This window comes from Centrocercus urophasianus, unplaced genomic scaffold (assembly GCF_019232065.1).
Source record: "Centrocercus urophasianus isolate 14NV4802_14NV808 unplaced genomic scaffold, USGS_Curo_1.0 seq_7, whole genome shotgun sequence".
NCBI classification, from domain to species: Eukaryota; Metazoa; Chordata; class Aves; order Galliformes; family Phasianidae; genus Centrocercus; species Centrocercus urophasianus.
The window spans coordinates 3697626-3720585 of record NW_024885310.1 but is presented as its reverse complement, the minus strand read 5'-3'; the positions used below and the strand labels follow the sequence as shown (position 1 = coordinate 3720585).

Sequence of the window (22960 nt, the reverse complement as noted above, 5' to 3'; positions counted from 1 at the left end):
CAGCTATGTAATCATCAACATATACCAGCAGCTTCATCTTAATTATAATTATCAACATATACCAGCAGCCTCATCTTAATCACACTGGTCACTTAAGATATCCCCTCACATAAACCAAAGATGTGGAGAACAGAAAGATGGTAAGTGTGCACTGTCGCAATCGTAACTGTTACCAACAAAACACACACATTCCTCATAGCAGTGACTGATCTGCTCTTGGAGACAACAGCTCTGTAGGAAGGGCACTTCTAGTATCACCAAGTCCAGCTGCCTGACCCTTTCAGTGCTAACCAAAGGTTACAGCATGTCATCCAAATGCCCCTTGAACACTGACAGGCACGGGGCATCAAGCACCTTGCTAGGAAGCCTGTTCCAGTGTCTGACCACCCTCACGATAAGGAAACATTTCCTAATGTCCCGTTTGAATCTCTCCTGGTGCAGCCTCGTGCCACTGCCGCATGTTCTTTCAACGATGAGGTTTTCCACAAGAAGCCATAGATCAGGGTCAGATAAAGAAAGACATGAAGTTACCTAGGAGGCTGGAAATGGCTCTGCACCACAAACCGTCAGTTCAGCTGCCCAGGATTACAGAAGAGCACGGCACTGGCAAGGACCACACGGACACCAAATCCACACCTTCCACTGTGCCACGCAGCCAAGAAGATGTGTTAACTCAGAAGTGTTGGGTCTATCCACTCCACATGCTCCCACAAGTACAGCTCACAAAGCACTCATAAAAGCTAGGAATAACAGGCTACAAGAAGATATAAGAAATGAAGGGCATCATGTCTTATGTACCTACAAGCAGCTTGGAATTGAGTAAGTGAAATTTCTAGATAATATTTATAGGAAATGGCTAGTACTCGTGCAACAAGCTGGAGGATGGAAACCTAACTGTCCCTGCCACTCTGACAAAGGGGCAAACTCCTTTCTGGTCCTAAACCTGAATGCCTCAGCCACACAATTTAACCAATTACATAAGCAACACTCACACCAGTAGTGCAATTTCCCCTTGCTTCCTCTCTTTAGCTTCAAGCAACCTTGGAAGTTCACACAGTCTTATCTATCATGACATTTTTATCAGCAAAGCCAAACTCTGGGTGTCAAACTCACCACTTATAGAAAGCAACTTGCAAAGGTTCAATGGAGAAAAAACAAGTTTTATTGTCAACATAACACAATATAATGGCAGAAGGATCTGGGTACATCTGTAAAGAGATGTCTGAGGGGAAAAAAAAATGTTTTTCTCTCTTCTGTTCCACCAAAGGAGAAGGAAGGGCTCTTTATGACCTCAAATAGAAGGGAAGAAGTCTCTCTAGGGATGCTAGACTGTTACAGTCCTATTCTATATCTTGTCTGGGGCTTTTGTGACTCTATACGGCTAGATTATATAATGCTTGATATCCTCTTTAGTTTAATAATAATAATAGTAATAATAATAATAATAATAATATTAAACCATGTAAGCAGAAGTTCCTGTGGGGGCATCCAGAAATAATACTGTGAAAGCCAAGCAACTAACTGGAATAAAATACAGAAACAACGATTGTGATTGCTAAGGTAAAGAGTAAATCAAGCTAGGAATGAAAGAAGCTGTGATTATGAGAAAGATTCAGAACTGTTTAGGAATACTAAAAAAAATACTGCCATTAATGCACCCCAAAAGATCTCCAAATTGTTTTCTGTTTCAAATTTATTTACAGAAAATATTCTGTAGACCTTTGGCTCTAAAGACTAAATTCCAGTTGCAATCTAAATTATATCTGTAATTTTAGCAAAACTGAAGATCTCTGTCAGTGTATTTTATGACTTGCATATTCAGAAATAAAAAATGCTTTGTAACGTTCATTTCTTTCCTGTCATTGTTGTATGCAAGTAACTAATGTCAGCATATGATATCCAAAAGGAAAAGTGTGCAACCATTTTTAATGAAATATCTGTCATCTGCTAAGTCTTAACAGTTGTCTGTTGTCTGTTTCATCCTTTTGATCTTCTGTCAGTGTTGACTGAACATCCATATTTACAGATTTTATTCACAGGTTTCTAATTAGCACAGAAAGCTGTCTAAATAGAAATGTGATGAGCAGCAAAAAATGTGCATAAGGAACATATCTAAAGCTATCATTATATATTTTCAACACAATAAATCTTCACATAGGAGAAATAGTCCCTTTTAATCATTTGCAGGGTACAGCAGGGCATTTTATTTCCACATTTTCAGATGCAAACTGGATGGCCTGAATTCAGAGAGAACTCAGATCTTACCATACAAATTACTGGCTTCTAGCTCAGTTCTTCATGGGATGATCCCACAGCAAATATGCTCCTTTGCCAATCCCTGCGTCCGACCCCAACCAGACAAGGTTTATACAGGGAGACGAGATTATAGTAAATGTCTCACTTGCTCTTGCAGAAGAAACTTCTTCATAGCTAATGACAGTTAAATATTGGAGCAAGCTTTGATGCTTCTAAATTTAAAAAATAAAAATAAAAATCACAGCCCCGAATGCTGCCCTGTAACAGTAAGAGAGGGAGGGAGGTGATTGACTTGCTCTCAGCACTGCTCTATGTTTGACTTCAATAGACTCACAGTCTTCTGCATCCGAAAGAGGGGCTGCCCAGATGACAGAGCACGCACACCCCTCAACCCATAGAGTCTCCCTGCCCCTGAGCTGGTAGAACATCTCTTGCACCGCATGCTGTTTCAAAATCCCCTGCCCACCGTAACACGATGCGCGCCATTCGATGCCATCACTTACCAGTGTGCTTCCTGCTGTGCATCTGTAAATGGGACAGCTTGAAGTATCGCTTGTTACAGCCGGGGTATGCGCACATGAAGGGACGTTTCTCATTTGTCTCGCTTGCTGATCGCACGATGGTCGGAGCCACGCCTGGCACTCGTCGCACGTCCTGCAATGCCACACACTTGCTAATGTGATGTGAATGTTCACAAGCTCGTGCTCAGCAATCGAAAGGCAAACAGTCAGAGGCACTTCTCCATGACAAGAAATGCTTAAATACACCACACCGCAAACAGTAACTTATATTTCAATGAAAGACAACGTCAGTGTATCTTAACCTGCTATTTCCAGAGCATTAACATTATATGAAGGTGAAACAGTGAACTCAAAATGATCTCATTTATATTTATACGCAGGATTAAATATTCTGACCTCAGATACAGAAGTAAGACTGACTGGCATAAGAAATAGTTTTAAGTACATACTGCCATGTAGATAAGAGCATTAGCTAAACTAACATTGTATAACATCAAATATCCATATGAAATTAAGGTGCAGGCAAATAAATGTATTGGGTTAATACAGATTGTTAAAAAATCAAAGAAGAAAAACTGGTGGAGCTGGTGAACAGATTGGCTTCAGTGAGTTTTGGCCATCATCCACCAAATGTTCCACCAAAGACCATCTTCTCCTCCTGACACAGCGAGCTTCCATAAGCATGTCAGCTGCTTACTTTCATTTACTGGGCAAAAAGCTGGCTCACAAACCTGTTTCTGAGAGTTTGCTACTGAATAGTGACTTGTGAAACCAATACAGACCAGAAAAAGGAGAAAAAAATGCCATCTGAAAACTTCCATCTACGCTGATTACACAGAAAGAGCAACACATAGGAGGCAAATGTTACATGACGACTTTTCCATCGGTTTTAAGAAGCTGTATCTTTTACAGTGGTGTTTATAGATGATATAACTGTGCCAGAAAAAGGGGAAATTCACTTCCATGAATGAAAAATTCCTTCCAAATATTTTCTCTAATCATTAGGAAACAATCCCTTCTTATATTATTTTTGCTCTAAGGAAATGTGTAAAGCTTTGGAATGCTTAAAAGCAAAATGTCATCTAGCACCTTCTTACACAGTTATCAGACTTAGTCCATTGTAGCACAAGCTCCACATGGCAAAGTGGCTGGAGCTAGAAGTTGCAAGCTGAATCTATTTTGGACCATCTGGAGCAGCTGGTAAGAAATACTGCCTCACAAGTATCTTTTAGAAATAATCCTAAATTACTGAGTCAGAAAGAAATCTTACATTTTACTTCAGTCTTTTCAGTGAAGTCACAACACTTAATGTCAACCATTTCTCAGTGCCACAGGGAAACTCAAATCAAAGCTGAATTCATAAATACTAGTAAGGTAGTAAACAAACATTACAGACAGGCAGCAGTGTTACTTCTCTGTGAATAATGCCCTACTATACTCACTTGTATGCCTCTAAAAACTCCATGGGTGTGTATTCTGTATTGGGCCCCACAGCTGTATAACATGGGAGCGCTGTGGTTCTCATTTTCATATCCTGTCGTATGGCTGCAAATAAAGAAAGGAATAATGGAGAAATGAAATATTTTTCAGTACTTTTTTCCATGTGAGAGGTTTAATTTCTTAACTTGGTGCTAACATATGTAGAGTTTGCTTTCAAAGGCAGGATATCCAAGCTCAAGAGGAATTCGCCGAGGGAAGCCTGCTCCACCTTCACGTGGACCTGCTCCCTTATAGCATGGTGCACAGACTCCATGCACACAACTATCAGCATTCTTTAAGACTGTCCAGAAAAAAAAAAGAAGAAAAAAAAGACGAATTAAAAAGAAAAAACACTTCATGATTTGAACTCTGATGTGCTTCCACAAAGATTCTAGGTAAGGGGGAAAAATCCACATAGCAGCATAACTGTGTCATGTGCACATGTACACATTATTTATCAGCTAAATGTGGGGCTGACTATTGCTAATATCTTTTGGAATGAGCAAAATGCTTCAAGTTTCACATTAAGTGCAGTGGATTTTTGTCAGCACTTCATGACTCAGATATTACCAGATACTACCAAGCAAGTGATGACATTTATAAGAACAGCAGTCATGTACTCATAAACAGAGATTACAAATCAGTGTCCAAACTATTTATCCCACGTATCAGCTTGCAGGATGCATTACAAATTAACCCTTTATTAAAAAAAAAAAAAAAGCCTACATTGTTGGGATTCCTTATGCAGCAACATGACAATTTAAAAAATAACTTATGCTGTGTTTTCAGGGTGAATCAGCCACATATTTATCCATTTATGTTTATTTTTCAAAATCTTACACTCTTCTGTCTAGAACATTAGGAATATTGCAGGTTGGTGGGTTTTTTTTCCTGCTCGTGGCTTTCTTAATGTTGAAATAATATAAATATACTTTAAAAGAGTATGTTAGATTAGTGTGGACATTGCTACATGTATTAATGGACACCAGCAACAGTAAATGTTCATATTTCACACTGCACTAGAAATTAGAAAGCCCAGAACAAAGCCCAAGGGCACAGAGCTAGGGACAAAGATGGATACATAGGATGTTATCCCAGTCTTTGCCAAATGCTTGCAATAGCAATTTTAAGGGGTCCCTGAGGCCCAGGCTCTTGTTTCACTGTGCCTTCCTTTCTCTTCACTCAAAGTTCATGTGCAGAGTAGAATTACAAGGAAGTTTTAAACCTCTTAAGTGATTTGCAGAACAGCCAGTGGAACTGGAATGCGGGAGATGTTTCAACAGTTTGTGAACTTTGCTAAAGAGGAAGGGAGCACTACTTGTGAACTGCTGTTACTCCAGCACTGGGTCACATTCCTCGGTATTCCTCCACTTAGCGGCCTGCAGGCTGCCACCTGGCACACGTGTTCCTCTAGTCCAAGTCCTCTGCTGCTTCAAATACTAGATTCAAATCCTGGCTTCACCTGGCTGCTCAAAACAAAGGCTGCACTTTCTAGGAAAGCACATTCTGTTTGTTTCAATTTTAGGTGCCAACCAGGTGATGTAATGAAACAAGCCTTTGGGTGCTGGCGATGAAGTATCTTTGATCTGCAATATTACCTTTAATAATAAGAGAAAGGAATATACTGTGAGCTGATTTAGATGCATTAAACACTTCTCTAGACACATACCATTTCTAACTAAACAGGTTCTCCTCTCTGCTCAGGGTCCAGATGTGGCCTTTTGTTCCATAATACAAATAACATTTGCACAACTCGCATTTCCCACCGGCACTGAATTCTCCTCTCCATTTACAGAATCACAGAATGGCCAGGGTTGAAAGGGACCTCAAGGATCACAAATCTCCAACCCCCTGCCACACACAGGGCCACCAACCTCCCCATTTCATAGCAGCCCAGGTTGCCCAGGACCCCATCCAACCTGGCCTTGAACACCTCCAGGGATGGACGGGGCATCACAGCCTCTCTGGGCAGCTGCTCCAGCACCTCACCACTCTCACAGTACAGAACTTCCCTCTGACATCCAACCTCAATCTCCTCTCCCTCAACTTCAAACCATTTCCCCTTGTCCTGCTTTATCCACCCTTTCAAAAAGCAGCAAAACCCATAGTTGATAAAAAAGAAGTTGAAAGGAACCAAGCCCATCATGATACTCATGTTAATTACAAATTAACACAGAAATTTGATGACATTGCATATCAGTAAGGAGGAATTCCTGCAGTTGAAACCATCTCTGATCTGTAATGTATCAACAAATAAAGGCTAAATATGAACTCCAGCTCTAGTTACCCCGAGTAGCTGTGTGTGTTATCACTCCATTCCTGTGCTACCAACTGAGACACCAACTCAGATAAGAAGAATTTGCAGGGCTGAAACTTTAAAGGAGAAACAGTAACATATAGTAAAATGGCACCAAACACAACCTAACTTCCCCTCCAAATTCACATTTTCCAACTTCCAGTGTTGAATGCTTCTGCAGTAACTCCTCCTAAGAATAAGAAACAGAACAGAGAGCCTGCCAGTGCCCTGAAGAGTCACTCATAGTTCTCCTCCTCAGCTGTCATTGCATGTTTGGGATGGCTTCCTCAACATACAGCCTTTTTTGTATTTCCCCCCATTATTTCTAATTATACTTCATTATAGCTATACACAAAACTGCTACGCTTAGAAGATAAAAACTTTTCAGAGCTTCTTGACACATGGAACACTAAGAGTTGAAGAGGCATCTATTTAAACAGCTCTCTTTGAGAAATGTTCTAGCAAGCAGGAATCATGGTTCCCATCTCATCAGTGCTGGTTGGTTGGTCATAAGATGATAACCGCAAAACAGTGAGATTTTGTGCTTAAGGTGATATTTATTCACTATGGAATCATCCGTTCTTTGTGGAGATAGAAATTAGCAGGTGACTGCTCCTCCTGACGAATGGAGAAACGTGAATGCTGAAGGGGGGGTTTCAAAACCAGCCCCCCCTACTGCTTTCTTGAACTTCACCTTCCATCAGTAGTAACCTTACTGTGAAATAAGATTTTTTGGCTCTGTGTACCCATGATGTATGCCACAAAACACATGCTATGCTTCACACAGCAGGCTTGCTTTATAATGCTTGTAGCTGATACGCTAAAATAAAAGCTCCAGCAGCAAACATAAATCTCCTGAATACATTGCTGGAACTCAAACATCTACTGCCTACAAAAGATAATGATTGCATGCGAGCGATGCAAGTAACTGATGGATATATGTCTCCAGTACATCGAGTAAATGAGAATCTTCAGAGGGTAGGAGATCCCTCAGCTTTTAACTTTTCGTGTCAGGCATTCTGTGTTTAAACAAACAGAAAATGCTTCATGCACATAGGTCATGAGATCTATACAAGTAATAACAAAAAATTGTCCCAGTGCACTCTCCAGACCAGGTAACATTCCGCACCTTCAGCAAAGCACTACGATGGCTGCACTGCACATCTCAGATCCTCTACCAGCATCTGCACTGTGAATTAAAAAGATGGCATGTTAGAGATGATGCCATGCTGTTCAGATGGGCTGAGAGAGTTCAGGGCAGGTAAACATTGACACCTCAAGAGAGAGAGGCTTCTCCAGCAGGCCCACACGTTCCCTCCCGCAGGTGGGCTGCTCGGGCAATGCCCCCCACACCCAGGGTTGTGCCCCCGAGCACAGCTGGTAGCATGGCCAAAGCTCCGGGGGCTGAGCAGCCCCAGGAGAAATTCAGCTGAGGCCGGGGGGTAACCAGGGCACGGGCAGTGGAAGGAAAAGGAAAAAAAGCCTAGTAAGGCTTAGCTGTATTTGGGAGAAACACTAGACCAGTCCCTCCACAAGTCCTAAAAGGACTCAAGAGCTAAGTAAGGCTGGATGCAGCCAAACTGGCCTGTCAGGATCTAGCAGGAATTTCTGTCTGAGTAAAGACTGAAGGACTTGGCTTCACAGTTTGTTTCTGCCTCTGCTTGTAAATACACAATTCCCTTTAACTTCAATGGGAACAGGACACGGGCAGAACTGGACTACGAATATTTGCAATTCATCACGTTAGCTGGTGAAACAGCAACTCAATATTTTGTCCTCTGGTCCTAGGCAGCCAGAAACAGACCTGGAAACATACGCACACAATGCAATTCCAGATAACTGGGCAACAAAGACTGATGCTTGCAAGGTGAAATGCTAAGCAAGCAACAGTGTTGCAGAGTCCTTAGAAGGGCCTGCATTTCCCCTTAGCCCAGCGCATCCCCAGCACCCAGAGAGTAGCTCTTTTAAATGATTAATCTCAAAGTTGTACACATCGTACAAAGATTAATAAAAATGAAGGTTTTACTGATGAGAATGTGTGATGAAAAACAGAGCAGCTTTAGAGAGTTATATCAATCTAAGTGGTTATAAAAAAAACTCATAAAAGATGACATTCTAATCTGAATATTTAAAAAAAAATAATCAAGCTGCAATTTCTCTCTCACACCATTTTTACTTTGTTAACCTGAAATTGTCTGTCTAATGTATAAACCAGTTACAGCTTAATCTGTAGAGTTAAGCTTCTTATTATTATTTCATGAACCAAAAAAGGGAAGCTTCAGGGCACACTGAGAAGAGTTAGAAAATTTCAGATGAAAACACGAATACAAATTGATTCATGAGATTCAGACTTGGAAGAATAAAAAAAGCCAGAAAGCAAGATTACATAAAACAGGCACCACATTAAGCCTCGATTTAATTGTGTTTCAATGCAAGAACAGGAATTTTAGGGTTTAGAAACAGAGCCAAAAATGAGGCGAAGTGAGGGTGTGGGCTAGTCCCGTTGATAACAGAACATAAAGGAAGAGAAGTAGAGTTAATTCCCTCTGCTAAAATATTTACCATCCTAACACCCTGGGAAAAATACGTAGGGAGACAGCAAAAAGATTCTGATTAGCTATACAGAAGATCATGTGTCTGCCTGTTTTGTGTCTAACACCATCACGGAGCGTGGACTGTAAAGCTGCATTTTTATCTTACTTTCCAAGGCAATGAACATCACAAAAATGTTATTTCACTATGCTGCAGCCATTCTGCCATCTTCAATGAGAAAACCAGCTGGAGAGGAAGGCACTGGACTTCAGGGCACCCTATTCTCATTGACTTCAACAGTTCAGGGTTGTTTTTTTTCCTACTTTGACTGCAGTAGAATCAGGATTTCACCCAACACTTCCCTTCAAAATGAGACCCTCAGCTATCAGGGGGAAGGGAAAACGGAGTACCACAGACAATGGGTCACTGTCCATCTCAAATCCATGTTGACTGCAGAACTGACCCTGAGCAGGAAGTTTTACACCTCCATATTTTACTAATAATGCTGTTATAGGAAACAGAAAAACCTTTACAATTCACTCCTAGACAAAATAAGTTTTCCCTGTCTTGTTTTAGATGCAGTTTTAAAGATCATCACTGATTTTCTTTCCAGTGGACATGAGCAAGCAGAATGTGTACAAATGTCCTTCAAACACACTGATCATTCAAAACACAAGCAGAAGCTAAAGGTTAAAAAAAAAGCCACTGCATTTCCCTGGCTTTATATATGACTTCAGGTTAATGTCAGAAATACGGCTTACAGCTCTCATTCAAGCAGCTGAAGATAAAACCATGCAATATTTCTACAAAGCCTTGTCATTGGTTATGTGCCTATTGTTGCCTATCATACCATATCATTTCCTGCTCAGTATAAATTATTTCTATGTCCCTTTTATACAGAACATGTCACAATATCAGAGGATTTTAAAGTTGTGAGGACTGCCTTTGCAATACTATTATGAAGGGCAATAGGATTTTCCACGTTGTACAAATAAAAAAGTAATACAAGGGCAGAAGCTGATGGAAAAAGTTTCTGCAGATTTATGACATCCACTCTGAGACATCTGGGATGTGAGGACCCACAGCTTTCTTGCAGCAGTATCAACCAGGTCCCAGCTTCCCAACCAAGTACCACAGAATACCATCAGCAAACAGTGATGCTCACTGCATTAACCTTGAAGCTTTCCCTTCAGATCTCTCAAGTTGCCCATTTACGTGGCAACTCCTGCAGAGAAGACGACAGCCCTCTCTTCTGCTCAGAGACCAAGAATGGCAGAGGAGTCTCTGGATGGGAAAAAATACATGTTAGCTCACAAGTTAGCCCATGTGGACTCTTCTTCCCTCACTTGAGGACTTCACATGATTTACAAGCACAACTTGAACTCAACCCTATGGCATTCCAAACCTAAAATTCGAGTCACTTGGACTATACAGCAGCAGCAGGGGGTTGCCATCTTCTCAAGGAACAGCTCCTTGAATAGATGCTTATTTAGGGCCACCAGGCCTCATTTTGGCTTACCAACAGGCAGAAATGTCTAGAATTTAACACTCAGGACCCAACTCCGTATTCTGGAGCGGCCTGACCGCAACATCTCTGCCCATTTCCCTGCGTGCATCTCTTCCTTTCACTTGCCACCCTTTCACATCGCTGTGCTGTCAGAAGACAACTCCTCTGTTCACCTCGTGTTTCTCTCTCCACCAGTTAGCAGTACCAGGATGGCACTCTGCTCCATCCCCTCCATCAGGCCATGCCTTCTGCCATTCCTTAACACACTGAAGGCACCAGAGACTAGAACACACAGAAATGAATAAGCTTCCTGTCCTCACAGCTCAACAGGAACGACTGTCATGATGAGTGGAACGGACACAGCTTTGACCACCTGACAGCATTCATGGCCAAATTGCAAACTTTTAATTTGAAGTGAGATTTCACAGCTGATTGATCAGAAACTAGCAAGAAATGCAAACAGCTGAAACCAGAATGCTTCCAGAAAAACTGCTTCACGAGTTAAGGACAGAAGCTGCTAACTATCTCTGCATAAACTACACGGCAACCACTTCACTCCAGGTATTAATAAACTCACCCTGAACCCTGAACACAACCTACTGAACTAGTCTACTGTCACGTATACCTGAGTTTCAGATGATCACAGAACTCTCTAACTACTTGCAGAACTGACTGGTAATGTTTTCTTCCTGATTACAACACACACAAGCCTTAGCTGAGCCAGGAAGAAGTGCTGGGAAGAACCCAAGGCAAGGAGCTAAACAAGGACTGTCATCATTGGACAGAATCTAGAAGTCCTGTATTTCAACAGAAAGACTGATTCCAAAATTCTTCAATTACAAGATTGAGAAAAGCATCTGAAATACTAAGCGCCTGGGAATCGCTTATGAACAGTTCATATATTTTGGAGATGTAAATCTTGGGAAGAATACCTTATGTTCATGGCAACTGAGCTTGGAGGTGCTGTGTATTGTAACTCTCGGCCAGAAAAGACAGATAACTATTTTGGCTCATATTACCAGAGATGAGGCTATGTCTAGCACTGATTTTCCACAGATTCTACAACCTTGGCCTACACCAAAACTTTCAGCTTTGTTTTACCATAGATCATTCATCATGATTTCTCCTTTTCTTTTCTCTTCTTTTCTCTTATTTCCTTTTCTTTCCTTTTTTCCTTCCCTTCCCTTCCCTTTTCCTTTCCTTTTTTCTTTTCCTTCCCTTTTCCTTTCCTTCCCTTTTCCTTTCCTTCCCTTCCCTTTTCCTTTCCTTCCCTTCCCTTCCTTTTCCTTCCCTTCCCTTCCCTTCCCTTCCCTTCCCTTCCCTTCCCTTCCTTTTCCTTTCCTTTCCTTTCCTTCCCTTCCCTTCCCTTTCCTTTCCCTCTTTCATGCATTCTAGGTTACATACTTTACACTGCTAACAATCTGACTCCCAGACAAGTAAAAAGCCATTTATTTTGCTCAGTACTCCTTCAATATTTCTATTGTGTCTTTTTTTTTTTTTTTTCTTTGCTGAGTTCCCCAAAGAATAACCTCTTCCTTGCTTTAATAACTTGGACCTCAGTCAAGGTTGATGCGTTACTCCATTTTGCAGGATATTTTCTTCAGAAGAGACAAAACAGTGCCTAATATTGCAATGACTGATCTTTGAAGTGCTCAGATTAAAGAGGAAATCACTAAGAGTCATGGAAAATAAATGTAGGAAATAAGCTTTAAGAAGAAAGAATCGGCAGCAAAGGCACCGAACTGTGCACAATCTGGGGATCTTCTTAAAGACAAGAGATGTCCTTGGCAGATCCCCTCAGCCTCAGCTCAGGTCACTCCAATACACACGGGTTACCATGCTATTATCTGTCCCCACAGCCTTCCAGCACCCTTTGTGAGTGAGCCAGCAGCAGCTCCAGGATGTTGTTTCCTTCATGCTGCAGCACTGCTCTGTATGGACTAAGCCGGTACCAACCAAGGCTTCAGCACTAGTGGACAACTACGTGAAAGCACAGATGTACGTGGTATTTTCTAGATTCCCCTCGCTGCTCAAGCGAGACTACCCGCACGCGCTTAGGCACCGGGAACGTCTCCAAGCACGTCGGCGATACCAACCTTCAGGAGGGAAGTTTCCGCTACTCGGGGCGCAGCAGGCAGCCTTTGGCTCTGCCTCGACTAGGATCCAAAGGCGGCTCTCTCGCTCACCGGCCAAGCGGCCCTCCCCTCCCCTCCCTCCGCCCGAAGCTGCCTGGGGATACGGCCGGCCCACGGGAGCGCCGCCGGGGCACGGGCACGGACCGCAGAGCTGTGCCGCCCCGCGGGGCCCCGCGGCGCCTTGGGGCCTTCCTGCTCGGCCGGCGGCAGGAAGCCCCGCGGGGGAGGCGGGCCGGAGCCTCTTCCCCGCAGGTGGGAGGGCGACAATGGCAGGGAGGAAGGAAGCCGGGAGGCGGCGGGCCGGGACACAGGACGCAGGGCCCGGCGAAGGGAGGGAAAGGGAAGAGGGGCGGTAGGAAGGGGCGGCCGGGGCGGCCCCTCGGGGGGGCGGCCCTCGGGAGGGCGGCGGGCGGCCCCGGGGAGCTCGGCTCGAGGGGTGCCGGCAGCCTGCGGCCGCTGCTCGTGCCGGGCACCGGAGTCCAGCCGTAGCATCAAACGGGACGTCGGCTGCCTAACGCGACCGGTCCGGGCGAAAGGTTAGACGAGAGCGCAGCGCCTTACCCCTTCAGCGTGGATCCCAAGTTCATCTGGTTCCACGTCATGCATTCCAGCTGTGATGTCATTTGGTATAAATTGTCACTGCGGTGGAAATAGCCAGAATTAGAACCAAACGCGCTGCCATCGGTTTAGCACCGACTCGTCTAAATAGCAACATTTCGTTATCGTCTTTAGATCTAAAAACAGTAACACTTACTTATGTAAGTGTCTTATCGATGTAAGCATTTGTTCCTCGGGAAGGGAAGGGAAGGGAAGGGAAGGGAAGGGAAGGGAAGGGAAGGGAGTCCCTTGTAACCTACAAGCCTGTAAGTCAGTGCCTGGCTGGAAGCTGAGACACCAAGCTTTTTCCCTTGCACAAAAGTCACATCCGATATCGGCACATTTAAATTAATGGAAAGAATAGAGACCCGCGGGCTAACAAAGCAGATTATTTGTTTTAAAAAGGCAAATCTGTTAACTGTTTTAACCGGGAGTGTAAAAGATCACGTGCTTAATGGAGTGAAACAGCTATCGTGACTCGTGATGGATGGCACAACATCTAGGGACTTGACAGGCAGAAGAAAAATGGAGTGGCTGAGCGATAAACTAAGCTCGCCACGGGAACGCGCTGGGACGTCTGATGTCTGCCCGCTCGCTGCGGCGCGCTGGGAACCGGCATCGACGGCGGCACCCGCGGCTCCTTCGGAGCGGGCACGGCTCGGCTCGCGGTGCGGGGCTGAGCGGGGCCGGCGGGAGGCGGAGCCGAGCCCGAGGATCCCGGGGCTGCGGGAGGGAGCGGCTGCTCCGCCGGGCGCCGCGATGAACGGCGGGTGGGGAACGGGCGTTCGCAATAAGGCGCGTCGGGGCTGATTAATCGCGCCGGGATTCGCCGCGCTCAGGCAGCGAGTTTCTCTCGTCCTGTTACTAAAGAGGGCTTTCTTTCTTCTTCTTCTTTTTTTTTTTTTTTTTTCTCCGCGTGGCAGGTAGAAGCGACCTAAAAAAGTCAGATTCCAGTGGGAAGCTTTTGCATATAAAAACAAATTAAGTGACTTCAATCTCGAAGTATGCGCGGTACCATTTGTCAGTATCACCGGACGCTATTATTCATTAGTGTGTCTGAACTGCTATTATGCTACTACAATGTCCCGCATATCAGCTCGGGGATTGTTAAACTCTCCTGCAGTTTCCCCATTTGCAATAGCAGCTCGTGCTGGTCTGTGCCAACTACGTTTTGCAATTCCACGAATTCTTCCTGTAATGCTGCCGTAATTAATTCCTCCAGGACCCTGATTTTTATTAGAAGTGCCCGCCCGATGCATTTACAGCAGGAGATTTCCCTTTAACTTTCTTTCCCTTGACAGTTCATTTATAAGAGCCTCCCCCACGATATCCACTTTTTCCCCTCCTTTGCTTTTTCATAAAGCAATACACTTATTCATCTTGTCACTCGCCAGCAGCCACCGTGCCGCACGCCGTCGTCGGGTGACAGCGTCCAAACCCAGAGCCCCGGACCGAGCCGTAGCCCGCCGTTCTGCCCCCAGCCGCCCATCGGCCCGGTTCCCGGTTCCCGGCCGCGCTCCGCTCCCCGCTTCGCAGCCCCGACGGCAGCCCGGCGGGACGGGCTTCGGGAGCAGAGGGGCGAGGAGCCGCCCGGTAGTTGGTGCCGGACCCGGACGGCCCCGAGGGGGCAGGCGGAGAGCTGGGGCCGGGGCCGCGCCGGCCTTCGGGCACGCCGTGGGCTGCGGGGGGACACCGGGAGCATCGCCGAAGGATGGAGCACGTCGCATCCCACGCGTGACGGAGTGCGGGACGTCCCTCGGCCCCGTTCGCGCGTCGGCGCGGCTCGTTATTGACGGGACCGGGAGATGAGCTCGTGGAGATAGCGGCCCTCGGCAACATCTCTGCTTCGAATGAAGCTTGGGTTGGGAGAAGGGAAGCGGGTCCCTGGGGACGTGCCTGCATTGACTCCGGTCGGAATCGTTGGCTCTCCAAACGGCCACAAAGGAGACGCTAAATATAACTTATTTTCATTAGGAGACGCTTTTAAAGAGAAAGGAGAGGAAGGGGGGAACGTTTCTACAACGGGATTAATGTAAGTTGGAGTGGAATAAAAGGAAGTCCATGCGGAGCAAAAAGGGAACTTAAAAGGAAACCAGTAGTAGATCATATAGAGTTTGTTTTGGCCTGCACCACGGTATTACCGAGTTCTTGACCTCTGCACAGAGAGAGCTATAATCTGAACCGAGACTCCTCCACTTTTAAAGTCTTTGTAAGTGTGACTCACTGTAAATTTTCAACATCGGGCATGTTTACTACATCGAGCAGCGCGAGGTAGAAAAGTTCACATCCCCACGTCACCGCCCCGTGCCCGGCTGCGTCCCGGGCAAAAGCCGCCCCGCGGTTACCCGCCCGCTCGGACGGAGCCCAACGGGACCCGGCGGGACAGCGTAGGGCCGAGCAGAGCCGAAGGCTCGGCCGGGGCGGGGGTCGGCGTGCCCTCCGCGGCAGGCTCGGCAGCCCCGCCGCAGCTCGCCTCGTGCCGCGCATCACGGGCGGTGCGGGGCGAACGGCGCGGGGAAAGAGGCGATGTCCCCCTACGCCGGGCTCCCGCACTCGGCCACGCCGCCCCGTTCAGCGGATAAAGGCGGCCGGCAGCGCCCGCTCTACGGGCACGGGCCGCAAGGAGCGCCGGCACAGCGGGGCTGAGCCTGAAGCCGCGCAGACGGGCACGAGGTGAAAACAGGCTTACAGACAGTAACACAGGTTCCGTCAAATCAGTGTCGGGCAAAAAGAGGGTGGTTGGTTTTCAGGCAGCTGGAAACGCGGCCAGCGAAGCCAGGCTCATCTCTGCACGGTAGTTGGCCACCCGCTTGCCGCGGCGGCACCTCCTAGCAAAACTCCTGAGTGGAAGGGAAGTCGTTTTTCTCCGGACGCCTCTGAGCCCGTGGGAGTAAGGACAAGGGCTGCTCGGCCTGAGCCACCTGTTCTGGCCGCGATGTGAAGCAGGACGCGTGCTGTGGGGCTGCCCCCCGGCACGGAGCGGGCTGTGCCCCGACCCACGGGCTGCCCCACGCATCCCTGCTGGCTGCCGCTCGGCACAAGTGGCCATTCCTGCCGATCTCACACGTCCCGCGATCGGGCTCACCCCACTACACGGACGAAAGACCACTTCGGTGGAACAAGAGAAAAAGAACCCTTCGGATCGTGCTTGGCAGACCCTTCGGAAGAACCAGAGCTGCTCGCTAAGGAAACGGCAGGAGTCGGGCAGGTTTCTCCCCGGCTCTCCCGAGGGTCCCCACTCAAGGGAAGAGCTGCAGCCTTCACTGAGCTCGGAACCTGTGGCCAAAGAGCAGAGCAGAGCGGCGGAGCAGCCGTCCCGCCGAGGGCAGAGAAACCCCGCAGAGGGGCTCGCAAAGCCTATTTATAGACGGCCCCGCCAGGGCAGCCGCTTTGGTCGCCTCGGCCAGGAGCTCTCCCCGCCGGTTATTCTACAAGCTAATCTCTCTGGATAGGCTTCTTTCCTTCCTTCATTACCTCATTCCCTCCTTCCCTTGACGTCAACTCACGTTCGTTAGCGAAGCGGCTTCTGGAAGTGACAGAATTGTGTTGTCCCGCTTCCAGTGCTGATTAATCAGAGGCGATAGAGCCGGCCTATGAGAGGAGCCGCTGCGGCTTCCTCCGCTCAGGGATATTGTTTTGTGTGCTGCAGTTACTTAGCAACTCCGAGATACGGGATCGGCTCCAAGTTCACAAAAAGTTGAAGAATAAATTTTGGGGAACTTCTCACTAAACACGTTGTAAAACTGCGAGAGGCACGCCCAGCCCCCACGCCACACCAGAAAGAAGGGAAGCCGCGATTGCAGCAGGCCTTCTGTTCGCGGGAGCAAAACTCCACATATGCTTTTCTCCCAGCAAGGAAATCCGAGGCTTTGCCCTCATATTGCCCCATTCTCGAAAAATCGCCTCTCTGTGGTCCAGTCCCCTCATCTCCAGGGAGTGGAGCCGAAACCTTTCAGGGAACTGTCGTACAACCGCCCGATCCCGCACATGCTCTGCACGCACCCGCACTGCCGTGCCCGGAACCGGCCGTGCCGAGCGCAGGCTGCGCTGTGGGACCGGAGCGGGGCCGCCGAGCGGGGGGCTGCAGGCACCGGGCTCGGCCTCGGGCAGAGAGGGATGTTCTGGGGCGCGCTTGGACCGGGCTCGGCCGGCGGGGAGCCCCCATGGCCCGGGAACGGCACCTGCCAGGCGCCCGGCTCAGCCGGGGAAAGCCCGAGACGCCGCGGATCTGGGGTGCGGGGCCAGTGCCAGTTTTTGTTCTTTCTTAAACTCGTGCATCCTATTTTCCTTTTTGTTGATGCCGTTGTTTTGGTTTTGTTTGTTTGTTTGTTTCAAGAGGAAGGCAGACACGACCTTCTTTTCCCGCTGCTACAGAAAGCCGTCGGCACAACACTCCAGCGCTGGAGCTGCCCGAGCAGCAGCCGGCGCGAACCGAGGGGAGGGGGAACGGGGCGAGGCGGAGGTACCTGTTGTAGGGGGTCCGCAGGAGCAGGGCCTGGCTGCCCGTGCAGCTGTCCGTGGGGGTGTGACAGCCGTACACCGGAGGGGGCACCGAGTACTGCTGGTCCCCTGCGGAGAAAGCGGGACAGGTTAGCCCGTGCCGCGGCCGCCGCCCAGCCCCGCGTCGCTCCGGTCGGTGCCCATTACCTAGAGATGGCTGCTGGCTCATGGGGTCCTCATGTTTGAAAGAGTGGTTCGTAAACTGCGCGGCGTGGTGAGACGGCGTGTGGCCGTAACTCGGAGTCCCATCGAAGGCCACGGTGCCGTAACCTGCGGGAGAGAGCACCGCGGGTTCAGGGGCCGCACGGCCCGCACCCGCTCCCCGCACTGCGGCTCCATGCGGCCGTCGGGTGAGAGACGTCCCCGGGGCAGCCCCAGCGCCCGGGTACCGCGGGGAGAGGCGCGGCCGGGGGGCCTCCCGGCCTCCGCTCCCCCGGCGCAGCCGTGTGACCCGCGGGGTGCGGGGCCGTCGGGTGCGGGGCCGTCGGGGTGAGGGGGGCGGCCCTGCGGGAGGGCCGAGGCAAGCAGCCCGCTCCGGAGGGCGGAAAGTCGGAAGTCTCGTTCACGTTTCAAGAGAACAGATCGGCTTCGGTAATAAAAAGGATGTTTTCATTAATTGTTGCTCATACTAAAGAGGAAGATTCCCATCTGCTCTGTATACTCCTCTGCCGTTTCCAATTTAGAAGTTACCCTTTAATCTCTTTTTTTTTTTTTTTTTTTTTTTTAAGAGCAGCTTTCTGAGGAGTCTGCAATGAAAAATGTTACACGCAAAACTAAAACTCCTCCTTTCAGCGAAAATTGCTCTCCAAAATAACAAACAGCCGATTTGGTTTCCTACGCCGAGCAGATTCAGATGGAACGCGAGCACCTCTGCTGACCCCGGGCCGCCGCGAGCCCGTAAATCAGGTGCTCGGACACCGACTTTCATTAATGACTTGGAGCTGGCTAAACAACTTCGGCTAAGAAAGTAATTACAAAGTAATATTATCTCGGCGGCTTCTCGGCTCGTCAGCAGTTACCCCCAGAACCAAGCTGCTCCGAAGTCACTCTTCCAACAAAACAAAACAGAAAGCCCGGCGCGGGCTGGGAAAATGAACGAGGCCGGCCCGAGCGGCCGCTCTCGCGCCCCGCCGCGTCTCATCCTGCTCCCTCCGCTCGAGCACCCCGCGGGGTCCTCTGCCTTGGGGCGCGGGTGCCCGGCTGATAATCACAGGCGCTTTTCCGAGCTGTTCCCATAGGGGTAACGCAGGGACCCGCGTGCCGCTTCCGCAGTTGATTGTCTCTGCAGACAATAAATTGGACCCGGCCGTAACACGGGATTTGATCAACCTGCAGAACCGCGCAGGAGAAATTAAGGGAGTGATGGAGAGGGGGAAAAATCCTAAGGCTTTATAGCCCTCACCTTCGCGACGGGTTTGAGCCGACACCGGCCCGGCGGGGCTCACTCGCCCCGACCCGTCGCCTCCCCACGCCCGGAGCCGCTCACGGCGGTGCGAGCGGCGCTGACAGCGCGGTACCGTGCGGGCTGCCGGCCCGCAGCTGCTTCTCGCTCCTTATCTCCTCCCTTGGCCCTCGGGGCAGAGGCTCAGCCTTCAACTCCCTTTCCCCTCTGCCTTTTTTTTCTTTCTTTTTTTTTTTTTTCTTTCAGAAAACACTGACACTTTCTACATTACTTTTGGCCCGGCGCAGACTTTTGGTGACCTTCACAATGCAGCTCGGAGCAGAACGATGTTTTGGCCGCATTTTCCGGTGCTGCCTGACCCAAAGCTTCAGGAATGTGATAAGAAAGCCGAGTTCTGAACCGAGCTGCCGATAGCGAGGTCTCTTTAATTAGGGCGTTATCAGAGCCGGGCCCGATTAAAAGGTGCTGAAAATAATTGCAAGCCATACAGCTGCTGCAGCACGGGGCCCGACCGAGGACTCTGGCTGTGGAGGAGCCCAGCACGGGTGAAAGAGACGGGCGGCCCAGAAAGGGAAAGCTGGGCAGAGCTTCCAAAGCCTCGCTCCCTACCCCCACGCCCCGGCCCGGACTCGGCTGAAGTGTCATCGCAGAGCCAAGGTAACGTCTTTCCCACGGTCGGAAGAACAGGCTATAAGCCCGGGAGTTCAACCTTGAGGAGAACGAAAACAAGAACGTTTTATCCGACGCCGAAAATAAATCAATCAGCGAATAGAAAAACGAGCACCCTTCGCCGAATTCCTCCTCGCCGAGGGAAGGAGCGCTACCCGGCCGGGCCGGAGCGGGAGGGAGGGGCCGCGCTGCCCGAGCTCTGCCCCCCGCAGCAGGGCACGGCCACGCACACACCTGCTCACCGAGTGCGGGAGCTGCCGCCCGCTGCCTTGGGGGGAACAACGGTGTGCCCGAGAGCTGCGGAGCCCTGCCAGGCCTAAGGCCGCAGACAGGATGGGTGCCGCGCTTCTGAGCGTTAAAGGCTCCCCTCGCTTTTAGGGGCTCAGCAATCAGAGGACACCCGCTCACCCACCCGCATAGGCCGAGGCTCATCCCCTCTCCCTTCTCGTATGACTTCTGCTCGGCCATTAAAACCATCTCAGCTATCTAGAATACTTTGAGGTGTCCGAACAACGCCAGAGGCTCCGTGCAGCGACGGCCGCCTCTGGGGATGCTGTGTAGCTTCCGAGCCTTGCCGGGTCCCGCGCACCGCTCCCAGTTTTTCGACACAGCAGACCGGCAACGTCCGGGCCTCCTCTCCCTTCCCCCGGCCCGCCTCCTTTCGCTGCCCGCCCGGGAGCAAAGGCACCCCAAAATGGCAGAACGCCGGCGGACCCTCCACCCGCAGCACCACGCCCGCGGCCCCAGGCTATCTGTCGGGCCGCGGCAGGGCAGAACGCCCGCCGGCAGCGCGGAGCCGGCCCCGAGCCTCTCTGGTGAAGCCGGCTGCGAGAGCGCGGCTCCGGCCCCGCTCCTCCGGCCGCCCCGCCGCACCCGGGCAGCTTCCCCCGGGCCGCTTCCCCCGGGCCGGGCAGCGCGGGGACGGAGCGCGGCGGGAGGCGCAGCCCGGGGATCCCTAGCGAGAGCTCCGCGCTCTCCCTCCTTGCTCGCTTTAGCGCCGGCAGATGTTTACATTGCGGCCGCTGGAAGAAAAACCATTAGGCGATAACCCCGTTCCGTAGGCGGGGGCTGACCGATCGTTAGCCGCGCACCCACGCGAATTTCTCGGGGCAGAGCGAACCGTGGGGCCGCTGTGCTCGCAGCCCGCCGCGGAGCCGCCGGGAGGGAACCAGAAGCCGCCCGGTGCGATCCCGGCCCGGGGAGCCGGCGCTCCCGAGGTGGATCCGACGAGCGCCTGGAGAGCAGCAACGCGTCCGGGTCGAGGGGCTGCCCACAGAGGTAAACTACCCTACCCCCACCCCTCCAGTGCGTGGCTCGCGGAGGAACGAGCTCGGAGCGGCGGCCCCATCTCCGTGTCGGGACCGTCCGCAGTCCGAATACGGCCCCGAGAAGAGAGGAGGCTGCTCTGGCCAGGGTCTCACTGTGCCCGCGGGGAGACGACCGGAGGGACGCGGCGGCGGCAGGAGCCGGCCCGACGAACCCCACATGATGGCTGTGGGCTCCGTGCATGGGGCAAACGCAGCCCGGCGAGGCTCCGGTGGTGCCCGCGGGGCCGAGCCCGAGGCCGGGTGGTTGGCACGCCGCCCTTACCCTGGTTGCGGATGGCTTGCTGGCTCTCCAGGCAGTTGGGCAGGTAGGGCCCGTTGGGGAACATCCTGGCCTGGCCGGAGGGAGGCTGGCTGGGCGGCGGGGCGCCGAAGGGCCCGTAGCGGCAGGCCCCAGCCGTGCCCGTGAACTGCCCAGAGAAGTGGACGGTGAAAGCGCTCAGATACTGCTCCTCATGCGGGTCCGACCCGTTCCAGCTGGGTTCCTGCTTGATGAAGGAGTGTGGCCCCAGCGAGCCGTAGGAGGCCCCCGGGGGGAAGTCCAGGACGGGAGCCCACTGCGCAGCGCTGCTCACCGGCATGGCGCAGTTGCTGTTGCCTGGTAGGGAGGGCACGGAGGGCAGCAGCGCGTTCAGGTCTCGGACGTCTGACCCCATCTGTTCGCAGACCTTCTGCCTGCTGCTCGGCAGCCAGTCTCCTCCCGGGCCGCACTTATTCCAGGACACCTGGCCTCTGCCCGCCAGGCCGGAGGCCGGCTCCGGCTGCAGGCACCAGGCCGGAGAGCTCAGCCCCTTGGGGGAGGTTTGCTCCGCGACGCAGCTCCCCGGGTCCAGCCCGGCGGGAGCAGGCAGCAGCGACAGGGAAAGGTTGTTCTCCAGGATCGCCTCCGGGGCCGCGCCCGCTCGCAGCGCAGGGCGGGGTGCGCGCGTGTCCGTGAGGCCGCGGCCGTGTCCGTGTGTCTGTCCGTCTGTCCGTGTGTGCCGGGGGGTTGGGGGGGCACGGCCGCCTCGCACGCCTCACCTCGGCTGCCTGCTCACCCTCAACTTTGCAAAGCTCAAATAGAGGCGCTCGCAGGGGAGGAGGAGTCAGCCGCGACGATCCTCCATTCACACAACCTTCGTCGAGGGGCTGCCCACAGCCCGCTCTGCTGAACCGACCCGGGCCAGCCGGGGGAGGGGGACGAGGGGGGGGGCGCGGGGACGGAGTGGGAGAGGTTAGTGTGGGAGAATATATCTTCCCTACGCATCCCTCCCACCCTTCCTCCGGTGCAAGCGCCACTAAATCTCACCCTAACATCCCTTCGCTTTGGGAGACGTGGCGAGAACGCCAGAGGGATGCGGGCGGCCCCGTAAGTACGTGCTGCGCCGCTTCCCGCAGCCCCGCGCACTTCCCGCGGGAGCCCCGAGGGCGGCGGGGTCGCAGTCCCGGGCACCGAGCGGAGAAGCCGCCGCCCCTGCAGGACCGAGGGAAGTGACCCGGCCCGGGGCGAGCCGACCCGGCGAGGGAAAGTGTCTTTCCAGGTGCTCTCCCCGCGCGGGAGATGTCCGCGTCCGCCCGAGCAGCCCGCGCCTAGAAGGGAGGAGGCGCCTGGGCTGCTGCGGGAGGACCGGGCACAACGAGCGCCCGCTTCGGGGATTCACCCGGCACGGCTCCGGGGAAGACCCGCACTCTCCCTTCCCTACCCAACCCGGACGGCGGCTCCGAAGCACGAACCCGGCGGCACCTCACGCATTATCTCGGG

General features: G+C 51.2%; 1 protein-coding gene across 5 annotated transcripts in view; it reads right to left on the bottom strand.

Moving 5' to 3' along the window:
* The window catches only part of WT1 (WT1 transcription factor), a 31770-nt gene extending 9895 nt beyond the window's left edge, over nucleotides 1-21875 (bottom strand). For 2 of the 5 annotated variants that reach the window (XM_042837343.1, XM_042837344.1), the window contains exons 1-6: nucleotides 21485-21875; nucleotides 17971-18093; nucleotides 17790-17892; nucleotides 13288-13365; nucleotides 4220-4322; nucleotides 2760-2910 (exon numbers count right to left, since the gene is read on the bottom strand). In XM_042837343.1, the coding sequence (XP_042693277.1) occupies nucleotides 2760-2910; nucleotides 4220-4322; nucleotides 13288-13365; nucleotides 17790-17892; nucleotides 17971-18093; nucleotides 21485-21875 (949 nt within the window). Of the gene's footprint in view, nucleotides 1-2759; nucleotides 2911-4219; nucleotides 4323-12687; nucleotides 12777-13287; nucleotides 13397-17789; nucleotides 17893-17970; nucleotides 18094-21484 lie in introns of those variants that run through there. The other 3 variants (XM_042837346.1, XM_042837347.1, XM_042837348.1) reach the window with 3 other exon arrangements.
* Nucleotides 21876-22960: the final 1085 nt, after the last annotated feature.